General features: G+C 52.5%; 1 protein-coding gene across 2 annotated transcripts; it reads left to right on the forward strand.

Annotated features, from left to right (window-relative positions):
• The first annotated feature begins 507 nt into the window (after positions 1 to 507).
• Positions 508 to 11,771, forward strand: Slc30a3 (solute carrier family 30 member 3). 2 transcript variants are annotated; one of them, XM_045150411.1, is made up of 8 exons: positions 508 to 610; positions 5,470 to 5,651; positions 7,239 to 7,385; positions 7,484 to 7,637; positions 8,506 to 8,704; positions 8,955 to 9,060; positions 9,312 to 9,446; positions 11,041 to 11,771. In XM_045150411.1, exons 2-8 carry the CDS (start codon positions 5,522 to 5,524, stop codon positions 11,187 to 11,189), a joined length of 1,020 nt encoding a protein of 339 aa, XP_045006346.1. In that variant the 5' UTR covers positions 508 to 610; positions 5,470 to 5,521; the 3' UTR covers positions 11,190 to 11,771. The 2 variants fall into 2 exon arrangements, with proteins under 2 accessions (XP_045006346.1, XP_004669433.1); XM_004669376.3 differs by lacking the exon at positions 508 to 610 and adding an exon at positions 1,718 to 1,812.
• Positions 11,772 to 12,071: the final 300 nt, after the last annotated feature.

The raw sequence follows: 12,071 nt of genomic DNA on the forward strand, positions 1-12,071 counted from the left end.
CGCGGCCCCGGGCCCCTCGGGAGGCTGACGGGACAGAGTCCGGGTCCCCGGATCGTCCTCCGCCGGGGTGTGGACGCGAGGGATCGCGGGCTGCGGCTCCTGGCCACGCAGCCCAGGGCTCGGCTCCACTCCGCGTCGTCCGCAGACCCGGGCTCGAGTCGAGCCGCACTCTTCTCCCGCCGCCGGCCTAATCCCTCTTAAACTTCACCTCCTCCGCGAAGCTCTCCCAGGTTAACCCCATCCCTTCCATCCTTTCTATCTGGCAGCTCCGAGTTTCTTTCTAATTTTTGATTTTGGCAATGAACACACGGTCTCATTATTTGGACTAGTCGGGTCGAGGGAAGCTGTCCATCCCCAGGACCTTAAGTTCTGAAGGATTCGGTTAATGGGTTTCACGATTGGGGCTCGCTAACCACCCCCACCCTCAGCTCCTTCCTATTCCTGATCCTTCTCTCCCCTCCTCCTACGGACCCTCCTCTTCACAGACTGTCACAGCCTAGAATGCACAATCCAGTTCCCACCCTCTTTTCATTCGCCAGTGGCGGCACCAGCAGGTGCGAGGAATAGAGAGCCAGAGCACTGAGCATTTCAAGTTTCCAGCCTTGGCCACGTAAGTCACTCCTCTGGGCTGTAGTCTCCCCAAAACGAGCAGCCCCAAAGCCGCAAACAGAATGCAAGCAGGGAATCAACTCCCTGACAAGTTGCATGCAGCCTCCCTCAACCAACTGGCTTGTGACCCCAGGGAAGTGGCAACACTGCTCCTGCTGCCGCAGCCTCAATAACATGCCCAAGTCCCACATTCATCAAACTTCAGGCTCCCCATCTGACCTGTAAGGGAAAGGATAGGGCTCCAGCCTAGGCTCTTTATTCATAGCCTGCATGATCTTGCACATGTCTAGGACTTGGTTTCCTCATCTGGAAGCAGGGCTAGTAATGGGTTGAAGGAGAGCAGAAAGTTTTCTAGCACCCAAGGTCCCTGTAATAAAAGAAGTGATATTCAGTGGCCCAGGGTTCCGCAGCACATTTTGCTCTTACCCCAGGGCTTCCCCAGCGGGGTATTCTGGTGGGAGTCCTGGAGTTGTTCAGGACGTGTCACTGCTCACCACAGATTCTATCTGGTCCTCTCGAGATGGGCTTGGCACCCCGTTTCTGCCTCCACGTGGGGGGGCAGGGCCCCAAAGTGACTGGGTGGCGGGGCGGCAGGCAATGCGGGCAGGCAAAAGGAGGTGTGCCTTGGACGAAAGTTGGTCCTAGGAAGGTCGGCGGGTTAACTGGAGGTTGGCTTTGACACAGGTGGGAGGGACTTGGGTTGTGGGTGGGGCTGGCTCGCCCAGAAGGCGGGGCCGTGGAGATGGAGCTCTCTGAAGACCCCCGGAGGTGGTGCGCTCGGGTGGTCCCCACCACGCTCCGCCGCAGAGATATGGGGCTGTGGCTATGGGGGCTGGGCCGCGGGGGTCGGTCTCAGGAGTGGGAGAGACTCTGGAGCCTGGAGGCGGGGCTTGGGGAGTTTGCCCCACGCGGGGCGGGGCTCCCTGGGCCGCGGGATCTGCAGTTCGGACTCCGCGCGCTACGGTCGTCGCCGCAGTTGCCTCCACTCTGGTGGCCCCGCGGGCCTGCGGGATCCGGGACCCTCGAGCCGCTGCACCGGGCGTGGGACGGGCCTCGCCCGCCTCTCCTTTCCCTCGGTGGGGCCTAGACGGCCAGGGCAGCGGCGGACATGGAACCTTCTCCCGCCACCGGGGGCTCCGAGACCACTCGCCTGGTGAGCCCCCGGGATCGCGGCGGCGCCAGCGGCGGCCTGCGTTTGAAGAGGTAGGACAGACCTGGGCTAGCCCTCTGCCCGGGGCGCCCAGCTCCTGCCATCAGTCCATTTCGTTGAGTCCCTCGCGCGCTCCGGCTCGGTCCGCCTCCCCAGCGCACCGCGGCGCCAGCTTCGTTCCCTCCGGATGCACAGAGCACCGGGCCGGTCAGCTGGCCACCCGCTAAGCCTTTTCCGGCCACCTCGTTTTCTCCCGGTCCGCGCCCCAAGCTTCCAGACCCTCGGTCGCCCCCGCAACGACGAGAGTGGCTGTCACTCCGTCGGACGCGGCGGCGCGGGGCCGCTAGGTCCGTCCGCATTGCCCCGGGCGCTGGCAGCGGGAGCACCTCTCTATCCCGGCCTTGGAGCCCCAGCCGTGGGCTGGGGTCGGGGCGCCCCCTCCAGCCGCGGCCGTGGTGGGCTCCGGCCCGGAGGATCGGTCTGGCTCGGCGGGCCGCCGGTCTCCCGCGCTCCGGGGAAGCGAGGGGGCGGTGAGGAAGGAGCAGGTGCGGGCTGGGCGGCGGGGGGTATTCCCGGCTCCGCACAGACGGGGCCGGGGGCGGCGACGTGTGAAACGAGGCGCGCCGAGCGGCCGGGACAGCGGGCCGGGGGCGGCAGGAGAACCGCCTCCGCACTCTGCGGGCCTCCGGCTCTGCCCGGCCACCCGCCTGCTCTGTCCGCCGTGCCCCTGCCCCTCGGAGTGGCCACCGCGCCAGGCCTTCCCTGGCCACCTCTGCTGGCCATTTTGTCTGTGTGTGTTGGCTGGCCGTCCGTTTGTTTCCAGAAATTGACAGGGTCTCCGGCATTTTCTCTACCTCCATCTCTTCCAACCTCTGTTTATCGCCTGGCCCCTCTTTTGTTTGTGTGATGTTCTGCAGGTTTCCAGTTCTTTCCTTGGGAGGGGGCGTAAATCCTAAGGGGGGGGAGGAAAGAGCAGAAGGGAGGAAAGGCGCCTTCCTGCAGGGGACTGCAGAGGTGGGCAGCTGTGGGGTTCCAGCTGTGGCCCTGGCATCCTTTCACATACCCTTTGACTTGCGTCAGCTTCTCCCTTGCCTGAGACACCGCAATAGGTCACTCTTCTCCCTAGTTCATATTTGTTGTTTGTTGGGGGTTTCAAAGGACCAGTGAAGGAAACAGCGCCTCTCCCCCCCAACACAGAATGTAGTCACACTCAAACAGTGAAGCCTCTTTAATGCCCAATTCATGATGAACAAAAGAAGGAAGGCAGCCTGTTGATGGGTGGCTGCCTTGAAGACTGCTTGTGCTGTGTCTAACAAGGCCAGGGAAGGCATCTTGCCCAATGCCCCCAAACCACCTGGCCTCTGCTCTTCAGACTACATCACTGTTTCCAGGACCATTTTCATCCTCATATGACCATTAGTCACCAAATCCTGCAGGCTTCTCCCAGAGGCTGTGCCTGCTTACCTGCCTCTGTTCTCACACTGCCCTTGGCTGAACCTGTGTTCTAGACCCCCTTCCACCTCCTCTCTTTCCTCCACCCCATTAGCAAGGTCATTTCAGCATTAACATATTTGCTGTGCCAATCAATGCATCTCCCTTTATCTTCCTCTGAGCACATTGTTTTCTCCTCAGCCCTTCCTGTGGTACCTCACACTCTTAACTCCAAGCTGCAACTCTAGCCATCGCCAGTCCACATGTCTGGAGTCCCCTTTTTCACCTAGGGCTCATGTCTTCTGTGAAGTCCTCCACACTCCTATAAGAGTTGGTCACTTTGTCCCCTGTGTGCTTCCTTTTTCTCTCACTAAATTAGCATCCTGGCACACCTCTTGGAACAAATGAGATGGGCTTTGAAGCCTTCCTCATTTCCCTCATCTCTTCTGGGTACACCCAGAATCATGCATATATGAGATTTTTGGGTCTTGGAGTAGCTACTTATTTATTTAAATTTACTGATAACATCCATGCTTTTCATTCTAACCTGCCTTCCAGCACTTGAATTTTCTCTATAAGCACTACAAGTCCTCTTCACTGCCAACCTTGGCTCACCCCTGGCAGAGCTCTCTTTAGTCAGAAGGCCCCTAGCACCTCTCACTTCACTGCTGTGATCATGTGCCAGCTGATTAGTTTTCTTCATGGGTATTATCATACCTCCATGTCTACTTTGGAGCTGTATTTTCTGTTTGGGTCCTTTATTCTGTGGAAGGTTCTGCTCTTGCTGGTGTTCAAGATGCGTAGTGGTGCAGGGGTCAGAAGTCAGCCTAAGCCTAGCCCCTAGCATCCATACGTGAGGTCCCAGATCCATTAGCAAAGGAAGCTCATGGCTTTGTGCTGTGAAGGGGGCTTCAGACCAGGTGTGTGGGGACAAAGACTTGGGTCTAGCTAACATGTGGCAGACCCTGAATCTAGTGTTCCTGCCACTATCATCCTCAGCCATAGGAAAGGAGCACTTTTCCTCTCTTCCTCTTCCACCTCATTTTTACTTTGTTTTTTTGAGGGTCTCCCTCTAGCTCAGGCTAACCTGGAATTCACTATGTAGACTCAGTGTGGCCTTGAACTTTCAGCAATCCTCTTACCTCTACCTCCCAAGTGTTAGGATTAAAGATGTGTGCCACCATACCTGGCTTCCTTTTCTTTTTAATATCTATTTATTTGATTTATTTATTTATTTTGAGGGAGAGAGAGAGACAGAGGGAGAGAGAGAGACAAGATGGGCGCACCAGGGCCTCCAGCCACTTCAAATGAACTCCAGGCACATGCACCACCTTGTGCATCTGGCTTACGTGAGTCTTGGGGACTTGGTTTTTCGAGGTAGGGTTTCACTGTAGCTCAGGCTGACCAGGAATTTACTATTTAATCTCCTGATCTCCAACTCATGATGATCTTCCTACCTCAGCCTCCCAAGTGCTGGGATTAAAGGCATGCACCATCACACCTGGCTCCCTTTTTATTTTTGAGACAGGACATTCCTGTGTAGTCCAGACTGACCTTGGGCTCACAGTCCTCCTGCCTCAATTGCCAAAGTGCTAGGATTATAAGCATGAGCTATCACACCAGACTTGATCGTCTCAAAGGACAGCACTTGTACTTCCTGTCTCGGGACAAGGGGAGGGTCTGAGGTTGGAAGCACTGGGAACATGGCTGGGAAGAGGAAAGGTACACTAAACCAGGTTTGTTTGTGTGTCATGCTTTCACACCACTTTCCCTCGAGTTAACTTCACCTGTCATCAAAATCTTTCATTCATCAAGGCTCTTATCATGTGGTTTTTACTATTTTCCAACCAGAACTTATCCGATAGCACTTGGATTGCTTCAACAGCAAGTCTGCTGTGTATGATAGTGTCAAGTCCACATAACTCAGGAAAGATGTCCACTCATTGACATTCCTTCTGGTGCTTGTCATAGTGCAGAACTTTGGTCAGCATCTAGTCTAGTCTCAGCTCCACCACTTGCCAGCTGTGAGACTCCCATCAGTCCTCTCATTCTCTGAACTTCACACTTCGAGTTCATTTGTTAAAATGTTAGCCCACACTGCTATAAGGGTCCTTCTGTCTGTCATCTGCGATGGCTCTATGTGTAGAAGGCAAGAGTGATTGGGTCTGAACTGTTCATTTGGGTACCACACCTTGGAAAGGGGCAGAGGGTCTGATGGCCCGAGAATGAATAAACCAGCTTGTGAGCAGGCCCCAGATTGAATGTATCACCTGCCTCAGTCTCTTCACAGAGCCCTCAGAGCCCTTCCCTGAGGAGCCCAAGCCGGAGCCAATGGCCTCCCATCACTGCCACCAGGACCCCTTGCTGCAGCCAGGCCTCTCTCCTGAGAGGCTGCAGGCTCGGAGGCAGCTGTACGCTGCCAGTGCGGTGTGTTTTGTCTTCATGGCCGGGGAGGTGGTTGGTAAGTTGGGGAGCACCTCTCCAATCCTGTGCTCCTGTCACTTTTCTAGGCCACTCTCCAACCAGAGTCCAGGGTTCCTGGGTGGAGAGGCAGAGAATGAAGATGGCTGGGAAGGGGTGATGAGGACAGAACACCAAGGGGGGGGACTCAGAACTAACCAGCATGGGGTTGTGGGCTAGGGTTTTGCATGAACTGGTCTTTTAAAACACCATTTTGGGGCTGGAGAGATGGTTGAGTGGTTAAAGCACTTGCCAGCAAAACCAAAAGACCTAGGTTTGATTCTCCAGTACCCACATAAACCAGATGAACAAGGTGGTGCTGGAGTCTAGAGTTCATTTGCAGTGGCTAGAGGCCCTAGCATGCCCATTCTCTCTCTCTCTCTCTGTGCCTTTCTTTTTTTTCCTCTCATAAAAAGAAAGAAAGAGAGAAAGAAAAAAAGAAAGAAAGGTTGGAAAGCAAGCCGGGTGTGGTGGCACACACCTTTAATCCCAGCACTTGGGAGGCAGAGGTAAGAGGATTGCCATGAGTTCGTGGCCACCCTGAGATGACATAGCCAATTCTGGGTGAGCCTGAGCTAGAGTGAGACCCTACCTCGAAAAACAAAACAAAACAAAAACCACAAAAGAAAGAAAGAAAGAAAATATTAAAAAAAAAAAAAAAAAAGAAAAGAAAAGCCAGGTGTGGTGGTACATGTCTTTCATCCCAGCACTTGCAGCACTCAGGAGGCAGAGGTAGGAGGATTGCTATGAGTTCAAGGCCACTCTGAGACTACATAGTGAATTCCAGGTCAGCCTGGGCTAGAGCCAGCCCTACCTTGAAAAACAAACAAACAAACAAAGAGAAGAAAAAAAAAAAAAGAAAGAAAAAGAACCACCACTTTTGGGCAAGGCGTGGTAGCCACATGTCTTTAATACCAATACTTGGGAGGCAGAGATGGGAGGATTGGAGTGAGTTTGAGGCCACCCTGAGACTACATAGTGAATTCTTATGTATTCAGCCTGGGCTAGAGTGAGACTTAACCTCGAAAAGCAAAAACAAAAACAAAAACAAAAAAAGACGTGATTCCAGCTTTCAGGAGGCTGAGATAAGGGGGATCTCTATGAGTGCAAGGCAAGCCTGGCCTACAGAGTTCTGTTTTAAAAAAAAATGGGCTGGAGAGATGGCTTAGTGGTTAAGCACTTGCCTGTGAAGCCTAAGGACCCAGGTTCGAGGCTCGATTCCCCAGGACCCATGTTCGCCAGATGCACAAGGGGGTGCATGCATCTGGAATTCGTCTGCAGAGGCTAGAGGCCCTGGCGCACCCACTCTCTCTCTTTCTTTCTCTCTGCCTCTTTGTCTGTCGCTCTCAAGTAAATAAAAATAAACAAAAAAAAAATTTAAAAAATAATTTAAAAAAATATTCCCTGTTTTCTTGTTATTAAAATCAAATATAGAAAGACTATAAAATGTGGACAAGTGAAAACAAAAAAAATCTACCTAATCCTATCGCCTGAGTCATTTTGGTATATTTTTCCTGATTTGTTTTTCATGCCTATGAGCACATACTACATTTTTCCCAGAGAACCATACTACATTTTGCCTTTGCAGGTGGGTATTTGGCACACAGCCTGGCCATTATGACTGATGCTGCCCACTTGCTGGCAGATGTGGGCAGCATGATGGGTAGCCTCTTTTCCCTTTGGCTCTCCACTCGACCAGCCACTCGCACCATGACCTTTGGCTGGCACCGCTCAGGTAAGTCCCTTGCATGACCTAATGCCCCTTGAATCCTGTCAGAAGGTGCCTTTCAGGGTCTTGAGCAGAACCCTAATTACTTGACTCTCTCCCTGCAGAGACTCTGGGGGCTTTGGCCTCTGTGGTCTCCCTTTGGATGGTCACTGGCATCCTCCTGTACCTGGCCTTCATCCGCCTGCTGCACAGTGACTACCACATCGAGGGGGGTGCCATGCTGCTGACCGCCAGCATCGCTGTCTGTGCCAATATGCTGTACGTCTCATTGTAGAGAGGCCACTTTGTGGGGTGCAGGGTGAGGGGTCTTCCTCCAGGGTGGGAGAGCTGGCACTTCTAGCCTTCCCAATACACACACACATGCACATACTGCTCTGCTATGTATGCTGGGTTTGCTTGAGGAGAGGGATGGTAGATAGACCTACAATTCAATCAACAGGTATTTGTTAAAGGCCTGCCTAAGCTGGGCATAGTGGTGCACACCTTTAATCTTAGCACTTGGGAGGCAGAGGTAGGAGAATTGCCATGAGTTTGAGATGAGACTGGGACTACACAGTGAATTCCAGACAAGCCTGAGCTAGAGAGAGAGAGAGAGAGAGAGACCCTACCTCAAAAAAAAAAAAAAAAAAAAAAAAAGCCTGTCTATTGGGTACTGGCCTCACATGGGGACTTTCATCAGTATGACCTTAATTAAGCTTTCCAACCACCTGTGAGGGGAAGTAGCATTTCCCCCAGCTTGCTATTAGTGTAAAAGATCCTGGAAGCTGGGGTGTGGTGGCACACGCCTTTAATCCCAGCAGTCAGGAGGCAGAGGTAGGAGGATTGCCATGAGTTTGAGGCTACCCTGAGACTATATAATGAATTCCAGGTCAGCCTGGGCTAGAATAAAAAAGAAAAAGATTCTGGGCTGGGGGCATGGTGACTTGCCTGAATCAGATCTTTATTTAAACAGCAGGGCCAGGACTCGAATCTACATCTCTGGCCCCAAATCCAGTGTCTTTTCCTCCTGGCTGGCATCACTTGTTTGTTTTCTTCTGGGGTGGGAAAGAGGTGGTGCCGGGTACTGGGGAGGTGAGTGCAGGCCAGGAGCAGGCTGCCTGGCTAAGCTGCTTTGCTTCCCCCTCAGAATGGCCTTTGTGCTGCACCAGGCTGGGCCCCCCCACAGCCATGGGTCTAGGGGGGCAGAGTATGCACCGCTGGAGGAGGGACATGGGAACCCTCTGCCCTTGGGGAATACCAGTGTCCGGGCGGCCTTTGTGCATGTGCTGGGGGACCTCCTGCAGAGCCTTGGGGTCCTGGCTGCCTCCATCCTCATCTACTTCAAGGTACTGTCATTGAGGCCTATCCAGTCTTCCTCCCTTATTCCATGTCCAACCTTCCTCCCCCCAGGACCCTCGGCCTCCTTCCCCCTCACTCCAGTCCCCAGCTCCCCAGAGCCTCTGTCAGCTCTGGATCATATTCCCTTTCCCTTCCTCAGGATTCTCAGGGCCCCCCTCAGGTCCTGTTTGCCAGGATGCCCCTAGATCTTCCTCTGAGAAGTCTGCTTTCTGCTCTGAGAGGTCCCTTTCTCTACAGCCTCAGTACAAGGCAGCTGATCCCATCAGCACCTTCCTTTTCTCCATCTGTGCCCTTGGATCCACAGCTCCCACCCTCCGAGATGTTCTTCGCATCCTCATGGAAGGTGAATTTACTTTTACTCCACCCCTGGGGTTCTCTAGCCTCCACCCCAGCTTTGGGCCCATTCCCTTCTCTGAAAGAATATGGGAAGGTTGGATCGTGGAGCCCATTGTCAGAAGGAAGATTGAAGCCCTGAGTGGACCATGGGTGTCAATAGAGGAATTGGATATAGGGTGGGGGAGGGTAGAGACTACTGGGGCTGCTTCTAGGCAGGAGAGGCCCTGGCGGTAACACATGGTACATGGTTGTTTGCAGGTTCCCCCCGCAACGTGGGCTTTGAACCTGTAAGGGACACACTGCTATCAGTGCCAGGAGTCCGGGCAACCCATGAGCTGCACCTGTGGGCCCTGACACTCACTTACCACGTTGCCTCTGCACACCTAGCCATTGGTGAGTCCATACTGATCCCACTAGCACCTTCTCATAACCAGCCCTTTACCCTTAACACATGACAGTAATCTGAGTTACCAAAGGATTTTATTTATTTATTCTGAGATCAAGTCCATTGTGTTGTCTAAATTGGCCTTGAACATTAAGATACTCCTGTTTCAGCCTCCTGGGTGTTTGGGATTATAGGCATGAGCCACCTTGCCTGGCAGTTTTGGACTATTTCTCTCTCTTTGATACACACACACACACACACACACACACACACACACACACATATGCACACACTGGAGATAAGTAGGTCTGGACTCTGTTGCAGAAGTGGTTTTACCTTCTCTGAAGCAGCACAGGGAACCAGCCACGTTTAAAGAATTATAGAGCCTCCAGGTCTAGGACGAGGACATAGGTAACTGGTACTTCTACTTGGTGGGAGCGTCACACAGCTATTTTAAAAAATATTTTATTTTGGGCTGGAGAAATGGCTTAGCGGTTAAGCGCTTGCCTGTGAAGCCTAAGGACCCTGGTTTGAGGCTCGATTCCCCAGGCCCCACATTAGCCAGATGCACAAGGGGGCGCATGTGTCTGGAGTTCGTTTGCAGTGGCTGGAGGCCCTGGCGTGCCCATTCTCTTTCTCTTTCTTTGCCTTTCTGTCTGTTTCTCTCTCTCTCAAATAGATAAATAAAAAAATGAACAAAAAATATTTTATTTATTTTATTTTGAGAGAGAGAGAGGAAAAAAAAAGGCAGATAGAATGGGTGCTCTAGGGCCTCGAGCCCCGCTTACATGGGTACTGGGGAATTGAACCTGGGTCCTTAGGCTTTGCAGGCAAGTGCCTTAACTGCTAAGCCATCTCTCCAGGCCTTATTTATGTATTGGTTTCTCAATGTAAGGTCTTATTCTAGCCCAGGCTGACCTGGAATTCACTATGTAGTCTGAGGGTGGCCTTCTCATGGTGATCCTCTTTCCTCTGCCTCCTGTGTGTTGGGATTAAAGGCGTGCGCCACCCTGCCCAGTTTCACATAGCTATTAAAATGGTAATTATGAAGTCTGTATGGCAACTAGAGAAAATGTTTGTGGTATAATGCTGTGAAAAAAAAGCTGAATATAAAATTTTATCTACATTATGATTCAACTATTAAAAATATATATGGTGACTCATGAGCTGACAAAGGGTTTTTGAGTTTCTTCCAGATGCAAGAAGCAATCAGAGGCATGCAATATGGATGCCAAAAATATCATAACTTACGGGGTATTTTATGGTAACTCTAGAGGGACAATGGGACTGAATACCAAACATCTGAGTTGTCCAGGAAAGATGAGTGGTGTGGCTGCTGAAACATCTAGTTGTATGTTGCTGCTCAAAGGCAGAAGAGATTAGGAAACTGGGAACAGTTTGGTGTATTACTGTGACCCTTTAGAGTGTGTCTCTCTCACATATTCTTTGTGGATTTTATGCTGTTCCTATAATACAGAAAGAAAAGCAATGCCTCCATTTAGGCCTGGAAGCCCTTGGGCCTCTTCACTCTATCTTTATCACAACCCCTGCCTGTGCCTGACTCCCCAGGGACTGAGGCTGCCTCTTATCACTTCCTTACAGACTCCACAGCTGACCCTGAAGCCGTCCTGGCTGAAGCCTCATCCCGGCTCTATTCCCGGTTTGGATTCTCCAGTTGTACCCTGCAGGTGGAACAGTACCGGCCTGAGATGGCCCAGTGCCCACGCTGTCAGGAGCCCCCTCAAGCCTGAGCCTCGACCCCACCCTCACCCCACTGCCAGGCCCAGGATCAGCCCTGGACTCTCAGTACCTGCCTCCCTGGTCACAGAAGGGACCTTCCTCTCCCCCTCTTCCACATGCCAAATGCCCCAGCTCCAGTGGCAAGACCAAAGTGTGTATACAGGGCATGGGGCAGGAGTCAGCCTGATCAGCTGTGAGCAGTTCAGGGGCATAGGTGTGTGGAAACCCCACTATCCTCGCTCCCCACTGCCTGGAGAGCTATGCTTGTCCTTTCTGTGTAATCCACGTGTCTTTGTGGCAGGCTGACTGGCTGGGGGCATCTGCCTGCCTGTGTACTGTTGGTGTGCCTACGCTTGGGGAGGTCAGCAGGGGCCCCCTTCCCATGATACCCCGCTCTGTCTATGCAGTGGCCCCAAAGCCTGCACTTTGTTTATTTCCTGGTCCTGTGATTTTGTCTATGTGTATGTGTGTGTTTCTTGGTGCTGTGGCCTCTGTGTCTCTGTGCCTGTGTGGCTGTGCTGGTCTCTTATGAGTCTGCTCCACCCATGTGTCCACTGGGGGGGGGTCTGTCTGCCCATCCCTTTGTTGGTGCTGTACCCTCGGCTTTCCCAGGGAGAGGGAGGACTCTGCTACAGCTCCACCAATAAATGTGTCAAACTACATCTCTCTGCCCTGTGTGACTCCTCAGGAGTAGAATCTCTCAGCTGGAGTGACCTCACACCCCTTTCTGACCTTTTCCAGTCCTCCTTTCTCTCTTCCCAAAGGCATCTATTCAGATGCAGGCTGAAAGCTATCAGCTTCCTTAGGCCTTTTTTTTTTTTTTAAATATTTTATTTATTTAAGAGAGAGAGAGAGAGAGGGGGGGGGGGGAGAGAGAGAGAGAAAGAGAGAAT

This window comes from Jaculus jaculus, chromosome 5, assembly GCF_020740685.1.
Source record: "Jaculus jaculus isolate mJacJac1 chromosome 5, mJacJac1.mat.Y.cur, whole genome shotgun sequence".
In the NCBI taxonomy this organism is placed as follows: domain Eukaryota; kingdom Metazoa; phylum Chordata; class Mammalia; order Rodentia; family Dipodidae; genus Jaculus; species Jaculus jaculus.